Raw genomic sequence first — 20575 nt, 5'->3', positions numbered from 1 at the left:
GAAACACTGCCTGCTTCCTTCCTGGTCGGCAACACAGGGAGCACACTGCCCCTGGGGCCTCCACTTCTAGGCTATAGGAGCATTTTGCTCTGAGGAGGCCTCCCACAGCCCTATCTGCTAAAATGGACTTCCACGGCTTCCTTAACCAGGAGTGTCTTCCCAGTCATCAGAAAATAGCCTGCTTCACCTTCCACAGCCTCAAGCCCTTCCTTCTTTTAAAAGATACCATGAAGCAAACCACCCACCCCATTCCACAATCTGAGCTGGTAAAGGTTCTCAAGGGAGGGGAAATGGGCATCCCCACTGGGCTCACAGTCCATTTCCTACCTGATGGAGGAGGGTACTATTCGTCAGTCCTTGTGCCCCGGGGCTGGTACCCGAGTGTTTCACGTGGACATTATTCATGGCTGGCAATTTGGCAACCTTGGTGGGTTTGCTGCTGCTGCTGCTGCTGCTGTTGTTAACGCTGCTTGAACCGGGCGAGCACTTCCTTTTCTTTCCTATGAGTTTGTCTAGAGGAGTGTGTGTATATGAAAAACTGCCATGGGAGTTGACAGGCAGTTCGTTGGACTGGTGAATAAACGGGCCAAGAGAAAGTGTGGAATCACTGCTGTTCATCATCACACTCATCCTCTTGATGGATTCAGCAGGACTCCCGCCGGGGGGGCCCCTCCCTGACTGGTCGTGCCGGACACTCACCGAGTTCGTTTTTGTTGCCACACAGTTGAGGCCGATGCCGTGGGAAGATGTTACCGTTGAGGTGTAGTGGGGCCCAGAATGAGCCACACAGTTTTTCCTAAAGGACTCCATGGAATGAGAAGAAGAAGAGGAGGATGAGGATGAGGAAGAAGAGTGAATTAACTGAGGGGAATTGTTTTTGCGTTTCTTTCCTGAGCCGCCACTGGTACTGCTACTGGCGTTGTGACAGTTAGTGCTGCTACCAGAAGACTCCTTGGGCCTTAAAGACTTGCTGGATTTCAATTTCTGAGGTTTTCTGGACATAGGGGAGGAGGGCACTGAGGAAAGGCCAGAGGGCGTGGAAGGGGATGAGGATGAAGAGGACACTTGTCTGGATTGCATACTGCACACAGGATCCATTGCCCCACACACGGCAGGCTGTGCATTTAATGTGGTTCCATGCGCTGGTACCGATTTGTTATTTGGGGAGATACAGGTGGATGAGAGCAGTACTGGGGGTGCAGACACAGTGGCTGCTGCCATATAGCTGACCCCACATTGTGATGTCGGCACAGAGTTTGTCCGGTGAGGAACACGGGTGGAGACTGGTGATGTGGTGCTGGGCACTGGTGGGATTTTCCTGCCAAAAATGAAAGAGTAGTGAGGGTAGCCATTCATGGAAACTTTCAGATGGATACCCCTTCTCCTCTGGCACTGAAAACCGCACCCCTGACAGCCCTCTGAAACCCAAAGCCAATCTTGTCACTTTCACCTTCAAATTTTTACCACCTTCAAATCCTTTGGGCATTCCTGGGGCTCTCAGGATATGACTGCCTCACCCAATGCCACTGCGTCAGCTTCCTCCATCACCACCCCTCCAACACCTGCTTTGGTCACTGAGTTTCCTTAAGTTGTTAGACTATGCCATGATGTAAGACCCTGAATATATCTACCCACAACAGTCTTATCCTGACTTCTGCTCATCATTTAGATTCAGTTCATCCCCACTTTCTTAGAAAATCTGTCCTTATGGTCCTGACCTGCCCAGTTCTCCCCAGACTTGATGACTCAGGGGAGTTTTAATTTATGATTATTTGTCAGAAAAAGCAGCTGTCTGACTTCTTTGTAGATAGAGCAGCCCACACCTTATTTACCATTGTAGCCCCAGTGCCTACAGAAGGTATTTTTGAGAAAATTCACGACTGGATGGGGGAAAAAGGGAACAGTTAATTAAGAATAACTGCCAGGTCCTAACGATCAGCTTTAACAACTGTACAAGGGACCGAAGCTCCCAATCTTGGGGGACTTCTAGTCACAGCATGTAACAATGTGTTCTGTTACTAATGTATGGGGGTAAGGTGTCTATCTTGGGAAAAGGGTGCCACTCAAATAATCAAGCCAGGAATATCCTTATTATTTTTAGCTCTGATTTTGAAGTGTGACAGTACCAAAATTTTCAAAAATCTCTAGGGAAGAATTAACATTGGGGCAAAATAGCAAATGGCCTGACTGGAAGGCTGTTGCCAAGACTGGTCCCCTCCTGACTGTATAGAGCAGCTTTGACCGACCCAGTCACCCCACCAAGCCAGGCTCCACTTACTCATCTTTCAAGTAAGACAGCTGGCCTAGATTGCGGCCAAACTACTTTCCAGATGCTTTTTAAGAAGATGCTTTTTAAGAAGTTATTAATAAAATGAATTATTTATTGCAAGTGTTTGCACTGGCTTTAAAACCCTCACTTAGCAGTGTAGCTCTGGTCCTAGGTCAGTATTTCTTGACTTTGGTTGCCCATAACAACCAAAGCTACACCCAGACTACAGCAGAATCCCTGGGGTGGGGGTCCAGACATCAGAGGTTTCTAGATTTCTCCAGGAGACTCCATAAAGAAGGCAAGCTAGATAAGCTGGGCTTTATCCCCACACTCCACATGGAGGACAAACACCAACATTACCTGAGAGGATTGTAAAGAAATGCCGAGTTTCAGGGACCTAGACCTACTGCAGCAGAATCTGTATCTCGACAAAGATCTACAGACCAGTGAAGAGCACTAGAACCTCTGCGAAGACATGCTCTCTTGGTATAGGAATTCCTGTTCATTGGGTGTGGTGGCTACTCATAACCACTAGGTGGCTTAGGAAGTCAGAGCCTAAAGCCCAGGCAGCTGGAAACAAATCCTCACAAAAGGAAAATTTGGGCTTTCAGTGAGGAGAGGATGTGGATTTCTCTACACAAAGCTCCTTATAATGTTCTTTTAAGTCACCCACTACCTTTTGTGTAAAGAAGAGACAAAATAAGAATATACAGTCATATTGACCTTGTATGCATAAATGAACTCTAAAAATACACAAACAACTAATAATAAAGATTGTGTCTGTGGAGATGGGTTGGGAAACAGGAGTGGGGGAGCAGGAGGATTAAAACTTTACTGGATACCTCTTTGTATATTATTTGGTTGTTTAGCCAAGTGAATTTATTACCAATGTAAAAATCAAAAAACACCAGCATCGAACACAAAAACCCCAAAACCCTTTTATGCCCATTCCAGTGGAATAGTGGCCCCCAAAAAACAGTGGTCAAGAGGTTCACAGGAACAATAGGAGCTTGGAGATGGCCTTTCGGGTCAAAGCCAAGATCCAGAGGAAGGACTGGTCTCATTTCATAAGCAATCAGAGATTCCACACACTGGAGATGACACATTTCATTGCTATAACCTAGATCCCACCTCCACTTACCCTCCAATTAACCACAATCAACAACAGCCAAGGGGGCTAACAGTCCCAAACTGGTGCTCGTCCTGTAAGGGAGGATTTTCTATTGAGCCAACAGTCTGGGACCTGGACCACTTCTGCAAGTTTCCTCAAGTGCCTCAAAGATGCCACCTGAGACTAGTTCTTCTCTGTTAAGAAGTGCCAAGCCACTGCCAACAAATCTCAGGAGATGGATGCCTGAAAAGGTTGTTTGAGTCCACTGGCTACATTCCTATTGGGATTGTTTCCTCAAACACCTGGCCTGGCTCTTCTCTCCGAACTTCTGTCTGTCCTAGTCTGCACCAGCGCATCATGGAACAACATGTCTTTCTTGCCTGTATGGACTGCTTTCAATGTAAAGGTCATGTTAATGGAAAGAAATAGTTTCCTCCTCAATGGAAGTGAGTGAGTGATAAGACAGTGAGTTTCATACAGAAAAAAGAGAGAGGAAGAATGAGCAAGACAGTGAAAACACATTCAAGATCCTACTTTTACAAAAGTTCACAGTACAAAGAAGAAAACCTATCTACCCAAGCCCCTAGGAATTGAAATTACCTTCATCCAATTATTGGCCATAAGACATGTATCAATATAATGGGGATAAAGTATTCTAAGAACCCTTCCAAACTTCCAGGAGTTCACTAAACTCAGAGTTTAGTGAGCACACTGAACTCCTCAAGTTTTATCAGGTAGTCTGGAGAAAGAGCAAGCTGAGATTTCATGTATCTTGTCAAGTTCTGATATGATGTGGAGGGGTCCCCCCACCCCCAATATCTTGACAAACCACTGGCCTAAGTCAGTCGTCTGTCTCTGGCAAAGGTAATGTTCTTCAAAGAGGAGGAGTCTCTTACCTAGCAATACCAGCTATAAATGTGAAATAGAAACTCTGACTTTATTAAGAAACCAAAGCAAGGAGGCAGAGTTCACTCAATGATGCCCAAATTGGGACGATCTGAATAACCAAAGAGTCCCCTTTAGTAAAGCTACAGTTTCCAAACACTAGTTCCACCAAACATTAGCTCCCCAAGAATTTAAGAACTTATTTGTCTTAAGAAATGCTCCCAGGTCAAAAGAGCTTGGGAGATGTTCCACATTGTACACAACCTGCTGAGTTACAGTAGACAGCACCCCATTAAAGGCTCCAAGAAGTCTTTCAGGAATGAAAACTATTTTACTTCAGAAAAGACTGAGGTAAACCTTTTAGGCCTTGTAACTGCTCTTCTTCTTAAAGTCTTGTTTGGAAAACATTAGCATACACAATGCCACACACAGTGATTGTGTTTTATCTTAAATTGTAAATCAGAGCACAAGCTTCTCTACCCTGTTCTCAGCTCCCCACTGCACGCAGGATCAATTTCAGTGGCATCTGGTCCCTGCTCGTCTCTCCATCTTGTCTTGTACCATGATCCCATTTCTACTATTTCAAACAAACCACATTCTTTGCTGACCTGCACACACTTGGTTTCTTCTGCCTGGAACTCTCCCTTGCCCCATCCCCATCACCGCTCTTTCTCATCCCTCTCTCTCTGTTCCATGGGCACTCCTTCAGAGATGCAGCCCTCTGGCCTGCTGAGTTTCCCATCTCAGTTCTTTCCCTTGAACCAAATTGCCTGTGGGTCCAAATTCTGGCCTTACCATGGACTTGCTGTGTGTAACCTTGTTTCTAAGTTACACAATCTATAAAACGGGGCTAATCAAGGTCACCTGACACAGAGCACTGCATATTAAATACACTTAATAAGTTTTCTGGCACAGAGCCAGCTCTCAGCAAATGGTCAGTAATTTTTGTTTCTATTATCTTTCTTATGACAAGCTATAATCTCTATTTGTTTTCTGTGTATTGGTTTTTGTGTTTCTCTACCAATTAGAGTATGGACTCCGAACATGTGGAAGTTCCTCTGCCTGCAACCCCACCACTCAGAACAAGACAAAGAGTTGGTGAATGAATGAATGACAAGAGATCTTCAGAGCTAGTCAAAGGCCATGCTTGCAGTTTAGATAAGCTTATCTTCATTAAATCAGTCTCATCAGAAGTACAGAGAATGCAACACTGAGGAAAGTCTATTCTCTCTCCCACCCCAAAGATGGCGGAACAGGCACTCACTTCCACAGCTGCGCATTCAGATGCTTCTCCACCATGAGGTTGAGGGCGCAGCGAAGCCGGTTCCACCTGGTGTCAAACACGTAATAGCCTCTTCCAATTTGCCGGCTCCCGAATGTGCAAAACTGAAAGACAGAACACGATCTTGTGTGCTTGTTGACTCTGACAGCACATGCCCAGGGAGTGTTCTCTTTCCTCCAGGAGAGGAGCTAACCATGAAGACAGAGCCTTCTCTGAGTATTGTTGGCTGTGAAGCATGAGAGTGACAATGCCTAGCCCTGAGTTTCATGGAAGATAGAGGATAAAGCATGAGACATCCCCGACAGATACATGCCACTTCTGGGGTGCTCCATGTGCTCTTGTACCTTGACCACATCCCACACAGACAGGCTGGCCAAAATCTCTGGCACGCCTCTCTGTAGTGCCCTGTCCCTGCTACTGGGAAGGTCAACAAGGGGGTAAATGTGGAACTTACAGATGCTGGCTGAGGATGATGACCTGAATAATGACAGTCCAGTTTTTCAACAGACTCTTCTTTGTCATCGCCTTCTCCCTCCTCACTGGATAACCGAGAAGCTGGCTCAGTGGCAGGCAGGGGAGGGTGTGGAGATTCATGGACTGGAGGAGGGTCAATGGGGGCACTCCCACCTTGCTGAGCAGGGCAGCCTGGAGGCCTTGGTGAGCAGAAAGTGCAGCACTGATCAGATCACATGTCTAGGAATCAGCCGCCTTTTAACTGAGATTACAACAATGTATCCAAAACCACTTGGAAGAGGTCTGAGGTCCACCACTAGCACCAGGGAAAGGAACCTCTCTCCTGCACTACATGATGTCAAGGGCCAAATCTAACCAAAGGTTAACATGTAACTAGTTCTCTTTTCTACAGCTGCTCAGCTGGGTCAGGTCCTCCTAAGGGGAAAAAAATGCATGGAATTTATGGGGATTCTTTGATTCTTCTTCAAAATTCATCTTGTTTGGGGTTACTAAGGCAATAAATGAAGTAACTGACAAGTGCTCTCAAAGAACCTAGGAGGGACAGGAGTTGATAAAAGAATGAGGTAACATTACCACATTATATGGATAATCTAGAGCCTTTCATAATTTATTTTTCCCTACATAAATAAAGGCCTCAGGTTTTAAAATTAAGCTTAGTTGTGTAGACAGAAAATCTTCAGTGAGAAGATAGCAAAAGAAAGGACTTGCTCAAGCACTCGACGCTGGGACCTGGCCACACTGAGAAGCCACCTCTGACCTGTCCTCTACCGTGTGGCTCTGAGACCACAATGGTCATGTGGAGACAGGCTCAAGCACACTTTTGGGTTTCCCTGAGGGAGATACTTTTGCCCCTCATGCTACCAATTCAGGGACTGGGCTTGGGAAGGTGAAACATTCACCCACAGCAATCAAGGGGGGCACATTCCTAAGCAGAAACACTTGTTGCCAATGGCCAAAACTGAAGGCCCTCATTAACTAGGCTCATCTCTTCCTTTTCCTCTGAAAATTGGGTGCAAAGTCCTTTACTTTCACTTGGTTAAATATACAAGCACAAACATACACATATTCAGTACACCAGCACAGTGTAGGGTAAAACACCATTGCTTATGATACTGCCCAGATACCTACGATATGCATATGTCTAAGTCCCAAATGAATGAATGAAAAATATGTTGATAAACGGATGCTGTAAAAACTTGAGCTGAGTATCTATCCCAAGCAACGGTTCCCACAGCTATATTTTGCAAAATGTGAGACAAATGTATGGGAAATTGCAGCCAAAGCCACGGGAAATGTTCCAGGACCCAGGTTGCAACCCTGCTCAATAAGGTCGAGACACCTAATGTTGAATAAGGATAGAGAATGTATATCTAGCTTTATTCTGATGCTTCCCTTTGGCCAAGAAGAGCTCTGGATGAAACTTACTGAAGAACTCAACACTTTTTAGAGTTAAAAAACCACTATTTAACAACCACCTCCGTAGTAAACATGATAGATGTTCCTGCACATTACAACTGCACTGGGGTTTTGTTCCCTGGAGGAGGGAGAAGGAGTTGGGGGATTTGGCTTACCTTGGAAGACTGGGGGTGTGAGGTTTAGGTTTACTAGCTACGAAAGGCTTTGATTCAGAAGGAATCACTCCATGAGAGTTTTGGTGTGGCTCCTGTGAAGTTCTAGGAGGGGCGGGATGCGAGTCCCTGAGAAGCTGTGTTGGTTGCTGAGAGTCCAGATGGCGAATCGATTCCTTTTCCCTGGTTTTGTTTTTGTGCTCGGCTAATAACACATCAAATCGTTTTCTTCTACCCTGGACAGCCCTCCGCTGGGCTAAGGAATGTGTCTACAGACAAAACAAACAAAAAAAATACAGAAGCTGAGAATTCAGAAAAGGACTTTTCTCTGTTATATATCCAAAACACCATTCCCAGTGAAGGTGCAATCTGGACCATTAGCATAGTCAGAGGCTGTTCAGCATTTGATAAGCTAAAATCTTAAGGGTAAAATCTTTTCTCTTCAGCTAGAATAGAAGCACATATTCCAGCTCCAAATGTACGAGGTTTTGGCAATATTACTTCTACTAGTAGAAAGAAGTGTGTTCACTGAGACACCCAATATGTAATTGAGCAGCAAAGAGTAGAAACACACAGCTGACAGGCACTCAGATAATGTGCCATAGTAACAATTTGTTTATTAGGATTCTAACAGGTCATTAGAAAAAAACCCTCTTTTGGGTCAGTTAAAGTTCCGAATGCTAAAAAGGAAAACAATTACTCCATAAAATATGTATCAGAGAGTCTTCTTTCAGTAACAGTCAAGAGTAAATATTAAACACAGTTGCTTCTCTCTATTCCAATGAAAATGCCATTAAAGAGAGAAAATGGCTCAGAGCATCCTGGAGACAGAGACTACTTTGGTGACTCAGAAAGACTTAAGATAAGTAAAGAATGTAAGGCTGAAAGAAGGCTCAGAAAAGGAAGAGGCAGAAAGCAGAGTGAATTCCTATAAAGACACTCACTATGGAATTTAAGAAAACAGGACAGACAGCAATTTTGAATCCTAAAACAATGCCTAATTTCAGAATTGAGAAATGGACACACCAAGAAAAAGGAGAGTCAAATTAGGCCAAAGCCTTTCTTAAAAGTGTAATTAATATAAACCAGTGTTTGAAGTACACCTTATAAGAAAACATCTAAGCTCCAAATGCATTTTGACGGGGAATACTGGTGTGATTTTCTTTTAAGGCTCAGTTGGGGCTAATAATAGTCCCAGCAGAAGATAAAGTCAAGTTAACCTGACCATTCGATACTGTTGGGTTCTCAGTCTGTAAAAACTGCAAGGAGACAAACTACAGTGGCCTCAATTCAAATATCCCAAATGTAAGTAACTTCAGCTGTGCTTCCTTCACTCTTTCATGTTACAAAACACTGCAAACAACACTTTGTATGTGTTTGTAGCCTTACTATTATACAAATGATTTGCTCTATAGGTTTACTTGTTTACTACTGTTTAAGGGTAAATTAAGCTTCTAACACTGTCGAAATTCAATAACATAACCTACTTCTTCTATAGACATATCCAACAGACTATGAAATGAATATGTCTGTTTTTGAAAAATATTCCATTTAATTTACTTGAATATGCAACATATCCACAGAAATCCACCTAAATGAAGACAAGGAACTTTTTTCGTTCAGTGCTATACCAGCACCTAGTATAGCACCTGTGAGCAACACATGGTTCAGACTCCCCCACCCTGCCCACCCCGCAGTTCATTTTAAAGAGTAAATAGGATTCTCACTGAGCTCTGAAGAACATTTCAATTACTGTTTACTCCCATCGGAATGTTTCTGGGGTTGCATAAGGCTCCTAGGATAAAGACTGACAGTGTAACCAGCTTCTGGGGTCTTGAACACTCCAACACCTGTGTTTCCTGCTCCTGATCCTTTGGTTTCAAGTATCTACTTCTGTTCAACTTTCTGTCTGCCTTTTAGACCCCCAAGGATTTGTTTTGCCCTGTCACAGAGTCGTCACACATGATGTTTGCTCTTTTCTCCCACCCCACTCTGCCTGCATGTCAGCCTGGCACTCCTATGGCAAAGGAGTGAACCTTGGTCCAATCTCCCTAGTGAGAGCTTCCTAATACAAGTCTCCCTACTTATTACTCCTCGGTGGTAACTGTATACTTACTTGAGTGATTATCAGATTAAGCTTTATGTTCCCAAGAGTAGAGAACATGCCTCAATTTTGTTCAAGTCTGTATCCCCAGGGACCTAGAATGAGGCCAATGCTCACAGATGTCTGCAATAAAAATTTCTAGTAACGGACTGGATAAGGCTACCAGGCAAAATCTATATGCATGGAAGGTGCAGAGATCACGAAACAGGATAGACCCAGCAGAAGATAAAGTCAAGTTAAACTGACCACTCCATACTGCTGGACAGATGAGATAGGAGAATGAGACAGCAGGTGACAGGGACACAGCAGGGAAGTAGTGACGGCAGTGGGCAGCAGCAGATCCCCTGACAGTGAATCTGTAGATAGTGTCTAAATCTAAGACAGCAAAGACCAGGGTTGAAATGTGCGGGACATTCAGCAGGGCCACTCAAGTATGCTTAGCCCTCCTCAGTTCAATAGATTCAGGCCAGGATTGAGGCAGAGGAAGAGAACAGCACTGACACAGCAAGAGTTACAGGTGTGAAAAGGCAGGTCTGCTCAGATGCCACGTATTCTGCCAGCCCTATGCTAAACTCATGATAAGTGAGGGCTGAGGATATATATTAGCGCATGGCAGGCTTGATACTGTGCTATAGACAGCAATTACACCCATAACAGAACACATGGAGAGCACATAGAATTTGGAAAGGAAGATGGATTAAAAATGCAAGATTCACATAAGCCAATTCAAAAAAGGCTTGTCAAACTCTCTTGATTCTGTGTTTAATAAGGGTTTGGTATGTCAGCATGCCTCACAGATGATTTAAAGAGAGTAACTTAAATAAACAAAGCATCTTTCATTGACCAGAGGTGCTATAATACGGAGAGTTAAGTAGCAAAACAGAGAGGATGGAAGCTGTGATCAGACTGTGGAATAAGGCGGACAAACTCTTTCATGCGTTCCTTTGGGCAGCTGAAAAAGACACAATTCTACAGAACTCAAATGGCTAACTGAAAACAGTAACAACACACTACTACATCTCCAATTTATATTAAACAAAAGCAATGTGCTCAGAGATAGGAGTTTTGACTTATATATATATTCAAGGATGGGCTCAGGTGGGGATGTCAATCAACCCAAGTTAGAATGCAAAATTCAGAATATATGTGCATAGGTGTATAACAGTGATTTAAAAAACATAACAGTGCTTTAAAAAATAAATATTTAAAGTTACTCTTCATCAACCCTTTCCCAAAGATTCAGAACCACTTTTGTAAGAAAATATACACATCACACTTAAATTAGAAATTTAAATTAAAATAAGAGCCACTTAGCAATAACAGCTCTCATTTCTGAAGATTATAACATTCCTCCACTGTTTAGGAAGTGCACTGGGACCAGATATCTTTTATTCAAATGCAATCTGTTGTAAAATTTAAAATAATATAATTTTTACCAATTTTCAGAACACAACATTAACTTCTGTAATTTTTAACCCCTCCTCCCAAACAACAGTTTTTGAATTACATACTTCAGTAATTCTTAAAACTTCTGAAGCCCTTCTGAAGGGCAGTTGGGAATGCTCTATAGAGAACTGCACATAAACATAGGTGCTCAACTATGTAGGAGAGCAATGTTGCCAGAAAGCCACTCCCCACAAAAAACGATGCTAATTTTACAGCATGTATACTACCTTCCTATTAGGATATACTGGCATTTTTTTTTTTTTAAGGTAGTCTTCAGGACAGAAAGAACAATCATTCCATTTGTTAGCTTATATAGAAGTTAGATTTTATATTACTAGTATTTTTTAAAAACTAGAAAAATAAAGCTCTCTTCTCAAAGTCTCAAAATTTTTAAAAAATAGTTCTTTAAATTTAAGAACCACAGATCATACACACATTTTAAGAATATTTACAAACACACACACAGAAATTTCTGCTTGTTCTAAGTGAGTACAATTTAAACCACAGTCAAGGGTAGACTCTCATATTAATTTTATTTTAAGAAGTAGCAAGTCTTTGTATTCCCCTAGATACAATGCTGCCCACTGAAAACAAAAACTCACTTAAGATTGCAGTTTGTAGTAAAAGATGTCACACATTCTGAACTTGAAGTTTTCTTCACAAAACCAAGTTATTCCCTCATTTACAAAATTCAGAACCATCCACAGGTCATCAGATCTCCTCTGGGCTAGACTCTGGGAGCAATGCAATGCAGTCCAGTTCCTGTGTATCCCCCAGTGCCTTTAGCTCTGTCCCAGAGGCCACCTACCTTGCATGTCAAAGACCGAGTACAGGGCTTCTTGGTATCGAGATCGATGACCCCACAGTGTATGTCAGGATCAAACTCTCTTTCTGTCAAAAGCACACAGACATTACATTGGGCTCACCAAACCCTTCTTCATTTTTTTTTGTAAATAAGAAAATGGGAAAACACTCAAGACCAATAATAACTTGGATAAAATCTACCAGATTATCAATCAGTATAAAATATAAAAAATGTGAGCTCTGCAAAGCAGCAGCAATACCACTAAGTGAGAAACTACTGTCATTAGATGACAGCAAAGAGACGATTTAAGTCATTATTTGTGCATTACTCCATTCAGAAATATACCACTAGATGATATATTTACATTACTTATACACACACCTGCTCTTTAAAACCAAGAGTGAGAAGGACAAGCATACTGTTTAAGGAACTTCCGCCTAAAGCTGAGATAGATCAGTAAAAGAGGACTTCAGAGAACAGTTCATTTGCTCTTCCGTGAACACCCAACCTATAGAGAAACAGTAGGACAGAAAACGCAAAGTTACCTGATAATCTCTTATTTAAAAATTTCCTGTTATTGGAATTATCTTCAGGTTTCTTTTCCAGAGTGGGTGGTGCAGGAAGCCCTTTGCCATTCAGAATCTGTCCAGGTGAAGGCAAGGTTGGCTTTGGTATTGAGGGGCAGTTAAGGCCAGGCTTGACTGAGGAACTCACAGTAGCAGGACAGGTTGGCCCCACCGTAGATTTCAGTAGTGTGCCATCCATCTTCGGATGAATCTTTTCCACTTTGACAGAAGGTGTCATGCTGTTGTAGGGGAAAGCAAGAACACCAGCAACTGAGTGCCCCAACATCCCCAAATGAATGGGGATAAGGGCAGAGTCCTGGCCTACCCACACAGAACTAGGCTCCCAAAGACACCTTATGAATATCTGTTAAGATAATCAAGAAAAGTCAGTAAGACTTAGTTTATAAGTCCTTCTGTCAAGCAAAATGCTCCAGTAGAACACAAATTTACTTGGTCTTTCATCATTCCAAAGCAGTCTTACAAGTGAGAATGTGGGAGATCTAGACATGATACTCAATACAATTTCTGCAAAAAGCAAGCTATTAAAAGGCCTATATTGGCCAAAGACTAATTGCAGGAGACCTTTAGAGAATATCTTTTGAGAACTGTCATTTTAAAGAAAGAATCACTCAAAACAAAGTAAACTTAGAGAGCAGAGATAAAGAACACTTGGAATTAGAGAAAACTTCCAAGAAATGTCACCGGGGACTTAGAAGAACTCAAACGGGCCTCGCAATAAATCTCCAAGGAGAGGCTCTCTTTCTGTCAATGAGGAAGACCAATGTTTATTTACTGTATGATGCGCCACTGATGTGGTAATTCGCCATTCCCTAAAAAAGGTTTCTGTGATAGGATCTTGGAATATAAGCACCTGGCACACAGCTGGAGAGTACTGAAGACCTGTGCCAATAATAACAAAATAATTACTTCTGAAATCTTACTAACACTATCAATTGGGTAGCACATGTTGGTACAAAGCTAACAGTTGGCTTGGTCGTCCTTCTTAAGCCCAGATCCACATAAAGATTTGGATTGATGAGGTTTTATGAACTTGGTTCAGTGGAGTCAGTACTCTGACAGCTGTTAAGCTTGCAAGTGACTTGCACACTGCACTGGCATTTTATTTGGCTTTCAAACAGCTCCAGGAAATAAAGCCAAACTTGCTGTACTTGCACTTCTGACAGATGAGCAGAGGCTGGGGGCTTAGCAACCAGGACAAACAGCTCCAAACAGCTGTACCTGGAACATCCTGACAGCAGCAGAGACACTGCAAGATGCCATGGTCTCTCCCAACTGGCAAGGTCCTTGAGCAGTAGCAGGTGCTGGATGCTGCCCTGAGATTAATCAGGTTATCAGACCTTGGGAGTGAGATGTATGACATACCCTCTAAAGGGGAAGAAGGCCAGGGGAAAACCACCAGCCACTAAGCTGAGGGATGCCAGGAAACGGCAAGATGTGTTTCTATGGGAGTGTACAGTTGCTACCTCAGGTGACCACCAGGTGAGTGCCAACCTACCAATTTGTTGGAAACTTGCCAAAGTCTTGCGTGGTGAGTGTGAACTTCTTCCACTCTTTCTTTATCACTGCTGTGATGTGAACCCAAGATTGGGGGAAGGAAACCGTGCTTCCCTATTTCCTTTGCAGGCCCCTAAAAACCTTAGAATAGCATCTGGGAAGCTTTTCATCTTTTTATTCTTAGTATAATCAACAGCAGCAGCAGAAGCACCAGCATCCATTCATTTCCTGTCTCCTGTGGGTCAGACGCCATGCCAGTTGCTTCACTCTAATATGTGAACTCTGCTACTCCCAATAACTCTGCACAATGACTGCTGTTTTTAGACTCTGAGAGAAACAGTGCCATGTCCAAGGTCACACAGCTAGGAAGTGAGAGAGGTGGATTTTGAACTCATGCCTATTTGACTTTAAAGCCTCCAGGCTAAAATTCCTTAAATTTATTACAGTTCCTTCTCCTTATCTGGAATTAAGATAATTAAATGACATGTTGAGCTAAGTTTCAATAGCTAGCATGCAGTAAATTATCATTATTTATTAATAAGCATTATTAACCTTATTGCTATTCTGTAAAATCTCCCAAGATAGGGAAACAGAAACAACAACATATTTGAATTTTCCAAGTGACTTTCTTTCACATTATTCACAGATACTCTCAGATGGCTGGAGTACACAGTTCCCCTCTCAGCAGGCAAGCTTTAAGACCCCTCTTGGCCATACTCACATTCTACTATGGGAGACTCTATTTTGATGAATGTGATGCATTGGCCTGTTGTTCCCCCTGAGCTGCAGTTTCTCTTTGGGCGATTTCAACAACTTGGAACTTAATGAGGATGCACTTAGAACCCCTCCACTGGAAGAACGGCTGCTTCCACTGCCACTGCCTCCTTTGCTTTTGGACAGAGAAGGGAAGAAGGAAAATACTGACGTGGGAGGAACAACCAGTGAAGGCTTGCTGGATGAGCTATGTCTTCTTTCTGCAAAGGAAAAGAAAGAAAGGTAAGACACTGTGTTTAGGGCAAGTCTCCTAAGGAGCCTAGATGAGTCCCCTGAAATGATCACATTTGGATTGAAAAATACGCATCACTAGGTGAAAATATATTAAACTTAGCAGCGTTCAGCAATGGCTTATTTAGGTCCCACAGTCTTATTCAGGATTCTAGGAACTGGTCCTTCTGCTTAGGAAACGTCTCAACATAAAGAGGTTCATCATACGTAGCCATGGGGAAATGAAACAGCCTTTCTAGACCTGCGAATATTGGGTTTTACATGGTTAGAAATGAACCTCACTGGCTCCAACTTGTAGTCAGAGAGAGAAAAATTATTCATTCATCTGCAGAGTTCTGCTAATTGACACCACATGAAATTCTTCCTTTCTAGCATAATACCTCTCCAATTTTCAAAATAGCAAAATGTTAAGAAACAAATTGTACCTTCACTTTTTTTCCCTGTCACTACCCACCAGCATATGACACCAAATAAAAATGTTTCTGAGGTTATCTTATCATTCCTTAGAATCTGTGCTGAAATTTTCCAGTGAATCATTTCACTCCCTTTTTTAAAATAATCTCACTTGACTACAGATGGCACAGCTCCGGTTCACACCACTAAGATGCCAAAGGCGCAAGACAAAAATACCACAAATAGCTACGCCTGTTTTTTAAACCAGGAAGTAATTCATAGTTAAGTACAGACTACACAGGTTTAACTGAAAATAAATCTACCCACTGGAGAATCAGGTTTTCTCAGAGTAAGGCAATGCATACTAAATAAATCTAGATCTGATGTTCTGTTACCACTAGAAGCCAGTAAATTATTTGGTAATTTTATCTAGTTAAGTGCCTTATTGTACCTTACTGGCTGCCTTCAATTAAACTTATTTAAAATGACACATTTACTTAGCTGCAATATATATGGCCCAATGTTTACTTATAGCATGGAAGCAGTAGGAGTACTTAAAAAATTAAGCACACTGTAATCAACAATAAGAAGCATCACTAAAATGGTTAATTTGCCAAGTTCTCTCTGTTTATTTCCAAATCTCTCTGTAAAGTTGCAATGACTTATTCCTGAAGGACATTAATTAATTCAATAAATGCTATCAGATACTTAAGAAGCTACTCTACGCCAGGATAAAATCACTATGCTATCTATAGATAAAATTTAAATTTTCCACATTGATCACACTAAGTCCACAAACAAGTTAGGAGACCACATTAATAGTGATTTGTAAGTGCCTATTGCTTTTTTTTTCTTTCTGACACGGAAGTTGTGTTTAAGGGAGGAAAACTAAATTAACTTAAGCTTAATAATTTTCCAAATTTGGCATCTGAGGTTTTTCTTTTTCTTCAATTTTTTTCTCCTCTGTGATTCCAAAACATTCTACATATACTTCCAACCATCAAGCACTTGGCAGCCTAGATTGAAAAATGTGTTTATACTTCTGCTGCCTGTCTTGGATGACAGGTCTTCCCTGTGTCTTGTCTTGGTCATTTCTTTCTGAAAGCAAAGTGGGCATTCAACTAGTATTTGCATGATTGGTACAGCTTTTCTTGTGGATAGGAATGAATTTCAAATGGCCCTACACTAGTGGTTCTCAACACTGGCTACTCTCTTTCTCTGGCATAACCTATAGCTTACAAGCTTAAAAAATACTGATGTCTAAGTCCCATCCTCACCAACTGGCTGGTATGTGGTCTGGGCACCCAAACTTTTACAAGCTCCCCTGTGTGATTCCACTGTGCAGTCAAGGTTGAGAGCCTGCCTTACAATAGATTAATGCCTCAAGAACTATTAGCCACAGCTGAGTAGAGCCCAGAACACTGCCTGGCACATGACACTCCTAATCAGGACTTGTTAATTAAACTCACTAGTCAACTAGTGTTTTCCAAATTGCCATCAATTGCAAACTATTTCCATCATTCTTACTAAAGCCACATAAAATACTACTTTTACCCAACATTTTTATTTAAGTTATGATCTCTACTGTTCCCTCCCCCATAGTTTAATATTAATTGGTCACTCCTAGGGGCATCACTGGTATTTTAGACAGGACAATTTTTTTTTCTTTTTAAAGATTTATTTATTTATGCATACAAGAACTGGGGTACAGGCCAGAGGTGTGTGTGGGGGGGGGTGGTGGCGAGAGGATTCACCAGAGACAGAGTGGGGAACAGAACAGGCAGATCTACTGAAATACACTGCTGAGGGGAGCAGCGGGTGAAACAGGAGAGGTCTGCTGCGCCATGTGGGTAGCTCCCTGGCTGGGGATTGAACTTGTGCTGCAGTGGCTGCAGACAGCTTCATAGGTTGCGTCTTAACCCCTTGAGCCACCAGGGAGGCCCAGACAGGACAATTCTTACAGAGGATTTCACAATGGTTAGAATTCCTGGTCCCCCACCTCTTATCACTAGTAGTGCTCCTTTGCCAGGAACAAACTCAAATTACCCCCCAACCCATTTTCAAATGACCCAATATGAACCAGTTCTCAGCTGATAACTATTTTTCTAAAACAACAGTACCATGAACTAATAGGCTTGGTAAGCTTATATATATATATATATATATATATATATATGTATGTATTTTTTTCAGATATACATTCTATTTAAAATATTCATCCATGTTAATCCACAAAAGTCATCTGTGTACCCCCGGTGGCAGCATACTGCAGTACAAATAGCATGACTGTGGTACAAAGAGGAGGAGAAACCCCAACTAGAATTTTCACATTTCCTTTTACTATTTCCAGGGTATCAGAATTCTCAAGAGAGTATCTCAGAGAAAATGTGATGTATTTTCTGTTGCTATCAAATGATGTAAATAAAATTTTCAATATAGTCAGTTCTGCTATAATACTTGTCTTGAGAATGTAAACCTATTCCAAAGCCAAAGACATATTAAGGAACCATTTCAGTATAATGAAATTTGCATTTACTTTTGCAAGAAGTAAAGAAGCACTGCAAGAAGCACTAGGTGAACACAGAAAACTACATCCGGCTAAACTGAGCCGCATGGGAATGCACATAACACCTCCAGCTCCCTCTTCCAAACATCTACTGAGCTCTTCAGCTCACACCAGGTGTTAGGAGCCACACTATCCACATTTGCTGTGACAAGTTTTTTGAGTTTTGAGTGTTGGGCCCAAATCCCATGTTTCCAATGAGTCTCATGTGGTTTTTATTATGCAATTTTGCATAGTGCAGTAATTTTTCAGGAATGCATCTTGTGTTATAGCAGAACTAGCTGTAACTTCAATCCTGTTCTTTTAATTTTCTATTCCCAGCATAGTCTGCTCTTCCTGTATTCTTTAGTTAATGCCTCTTTTTTGTCTATTAACTCTTGATAAGGGATTTTTCACTAGAAAATTGAGATTCATAGCTTCCTAACATTTAAATAAGCTCATATAAAGATAACATTTTTAAAAAATCTTATTTTCTACTTCAACAATAAAGGTTATTTAAAACTAAGAATTACAATCTAGCATGTAACATTTTTTCATTCATTAAATTTGAAACAGAATGTATGTGTGTGTGTGTGCATGTGTGTAACTGAGATTCTGGCTAAAGAATGCCAGTTCAAGTCCTTGTTATGAAGCTGAATGAAATTGTTCTTTTATATCATAGTCTGGTAACTTATTCTCTGGAAAGGGCAGCATCTGGCTTTCTCTTCACAAGAAAGCTAAAAGGAAAAAGCAAATTATAGTTGAGTTAAACTCTCATTCTTTCACAACAAGCCCTTATTTTTCATAAGATTTTTAACTGGGCATCCAACTTTAAAAAAAAAAAAAAAAAAAGCATGTGTTCCTAGATCAAAAGAAAAACGGGCAAGTTTTGGATAGAGACCTTACATTAAGTGGGCAAACTGGTGGGCAGATGCTAAGCTTAACTGCAGTGTGGTTTGGTGAGGAGTCCAAGTGGGGTTTTCAAAGCACTTCTCTCTCCAAGGGATGGCACCAGGCCAGGGAAAGCACACTCTGTTCCTGAATGAGGATGGTGCTCATTCTGAATGGCTTCAGCAAGAGGGAGAGATAACAGACCAACAGAGAAACAAATACAGAGACAGGGCAAGAAAAAGCAGACACAGAGAAAGACAGACATGAGTGAAGTATGTGTGTGAACTGGAGAGACAGTGTGGAGATAGGCAGAGGTAGAGAAAGAGGCAGAGGTAGAGAGGTAGCAGAGGCTGAGGAGGAAGAGAGAGAGACAGGAGAGAAAGGGAGGAAAAGAGGGAGAGAGGGGAAGAGAGAGAGGAGCAGGAAAGAACACCAGTACCAGTGCTTTTGACAAAGAGCTTGAAGGATGCACAGACTTTTCTTTCCCCTGTGGCATGAACATGTGACTCCACTGAAGGCGAGGGAGGTTATTAGGGAAGAACAATGGGACAGAATAATGAGGAATTTGGAATTCATGCTGACATATGTATATCATATGTACATAAGTGAAACACCCAGATACAAACCAAAGGAGGATTCAAATCAAGGAATTAAATCTTTTTAGATCACACACACACATACAGCTTTGAAAATAACAAAAAGAATTTATAATACATAAGTGTCAAAGTTAGGATACAAACCTTAAAAGCAGTCAAAGCATTCATGTTTGAAAAGGACGTATGTCGAACTTTTTTGGACGTGATCATCCCTGTTGTTACAGGCATATTTTTGAAAAATTTTTGCAAACTAGTTAATTTTTATTAATAAATAGGGTTTATTTGATTATCAAATACATTTTTAAAAAGCAGAAATTTCACACTTGTCGAAATACAACAAGGCATGTTATCATTAATGGGCATACTATCAATTTGTCCCATTCTCAATTAAGACCAGGCAATAGTGGCTACCACTACTAAGAAAACCCCACAAAACTATTTTTACTCAGGGTCTTTTTTTGTGTGTTATTAAGCTCTTTACTAATCTTTTATAATCTAAACACAGGGCTGATGAGACTCCTCACCTTCAACAACAATAATTGCTACTGTTTATTGAGCAGAAACCATGTGTTAGGCACTCTGCGTTGGAATTTACAGGGATTATCTCATTCGTTCTAATGATCTCCCTACCAAGTAGATGCTATTATGATTTCCACTTTCCAGGTGAGGAAGCCAAGGCTTTAAAGGACTCAATTCAGTTGCTCAACATGACCCCGCTAGTTAAGAGGCACAGTTGGGATCCAATTCCAGGAAAGCTGACTCCAGCAACCAAGCTAGACCACACTACAATCCACCTGTGTAATTAGCAAGCCATAATATAGGGTCCAAAAGCAGACAAGAAGGGAAGGATGAGAGTGAGGGATAGGGCATTTATCAGTGAGAACCCCATCTTTCTAAGTGTCCCACAAGGACAGAACAATTATTAATGTAAAAGGCTGGATACAATAACGTGAAGACACAGTTTTGGTAAATTTGTATGGGGATCTAGAATCTGCTTAAGGGAAACCCAGCTTGTTGTGAATTTCATCTTTTCATTTTGGAATGATGCCATTCTAAAGATTAGCTAGGGGATGTAGTCAGTGTAGTATGCACACATGTGCATGTTCGTGGTGGGAGAGAGAGA

The 20575-nt window shown here is 41.6% G+C and overlaps 1 protein-coding gene across 11 annotated transcripts in view; it reads right to left on the bottom strand.

Moving 5' to 3' along the window:
- Nucleotides 1-20575, bottom strand: part of ATXN7 (ataxin 7) — a 133280-nt gene that overhangs the window by 7101 nt on the left and 105604 nt on the right. For all 11 annotated transcript variants that reach the window (XM_054695259.1, XM_037492217.2, XM_037492159.2 and 8 more), the window contains 7 exons: nucleotides 14747-14999; nucleotides 12490-12749; nucleotides 11948-12030; nucleotides 7593-7858; nucleotides 6002-6200; nucleotides 5530-5651; nucleotides 328-1318 (listed from right to left, as the gene is read on the bottom strand). In XM_054695259.1, coding sequence (XP_054551234.1) covers nucleotides 328-1318; nucleotides 5530-5651; nucleotides 6002-6200; nucleotides 7593-7858; nucleotides 11948-12030; nucleotides 12490-12749; nucleotides 14747-14999 — 2174 coding nt within the window. The remainder of the gene's footprint in view (nucleotides 1-327; nucleotides 1319-5529; nucleotides 5652-6001; nucleotides 6201-7592; nucleotides 7859-11947; nucleotides 12031-12489; nucleotides 12750-14746; nucleotides 15000-20575) is intronic.

The sequence above is a fragment of the Talpa occidentalis genome, unplaced genomic scaffold (assembly GCF_014898055.3).
Source record: "Talpa occidentalis isolate TD23 unplaced genomic scaffold, MPIMG_talOcc4v2.1 talOcc4.10, whole genome shotgun sequence".
Taxonomy (NCBI): domain Eukaryota; kingdom Metazoa; phylum Chordata; class Mammalia; order Eulipotyphla; family Talpidae; genus Talpa; species Talpa occidentalis.
This window is presented reverse-complemented; position numbering and strand designations above follow the sequence as displayed.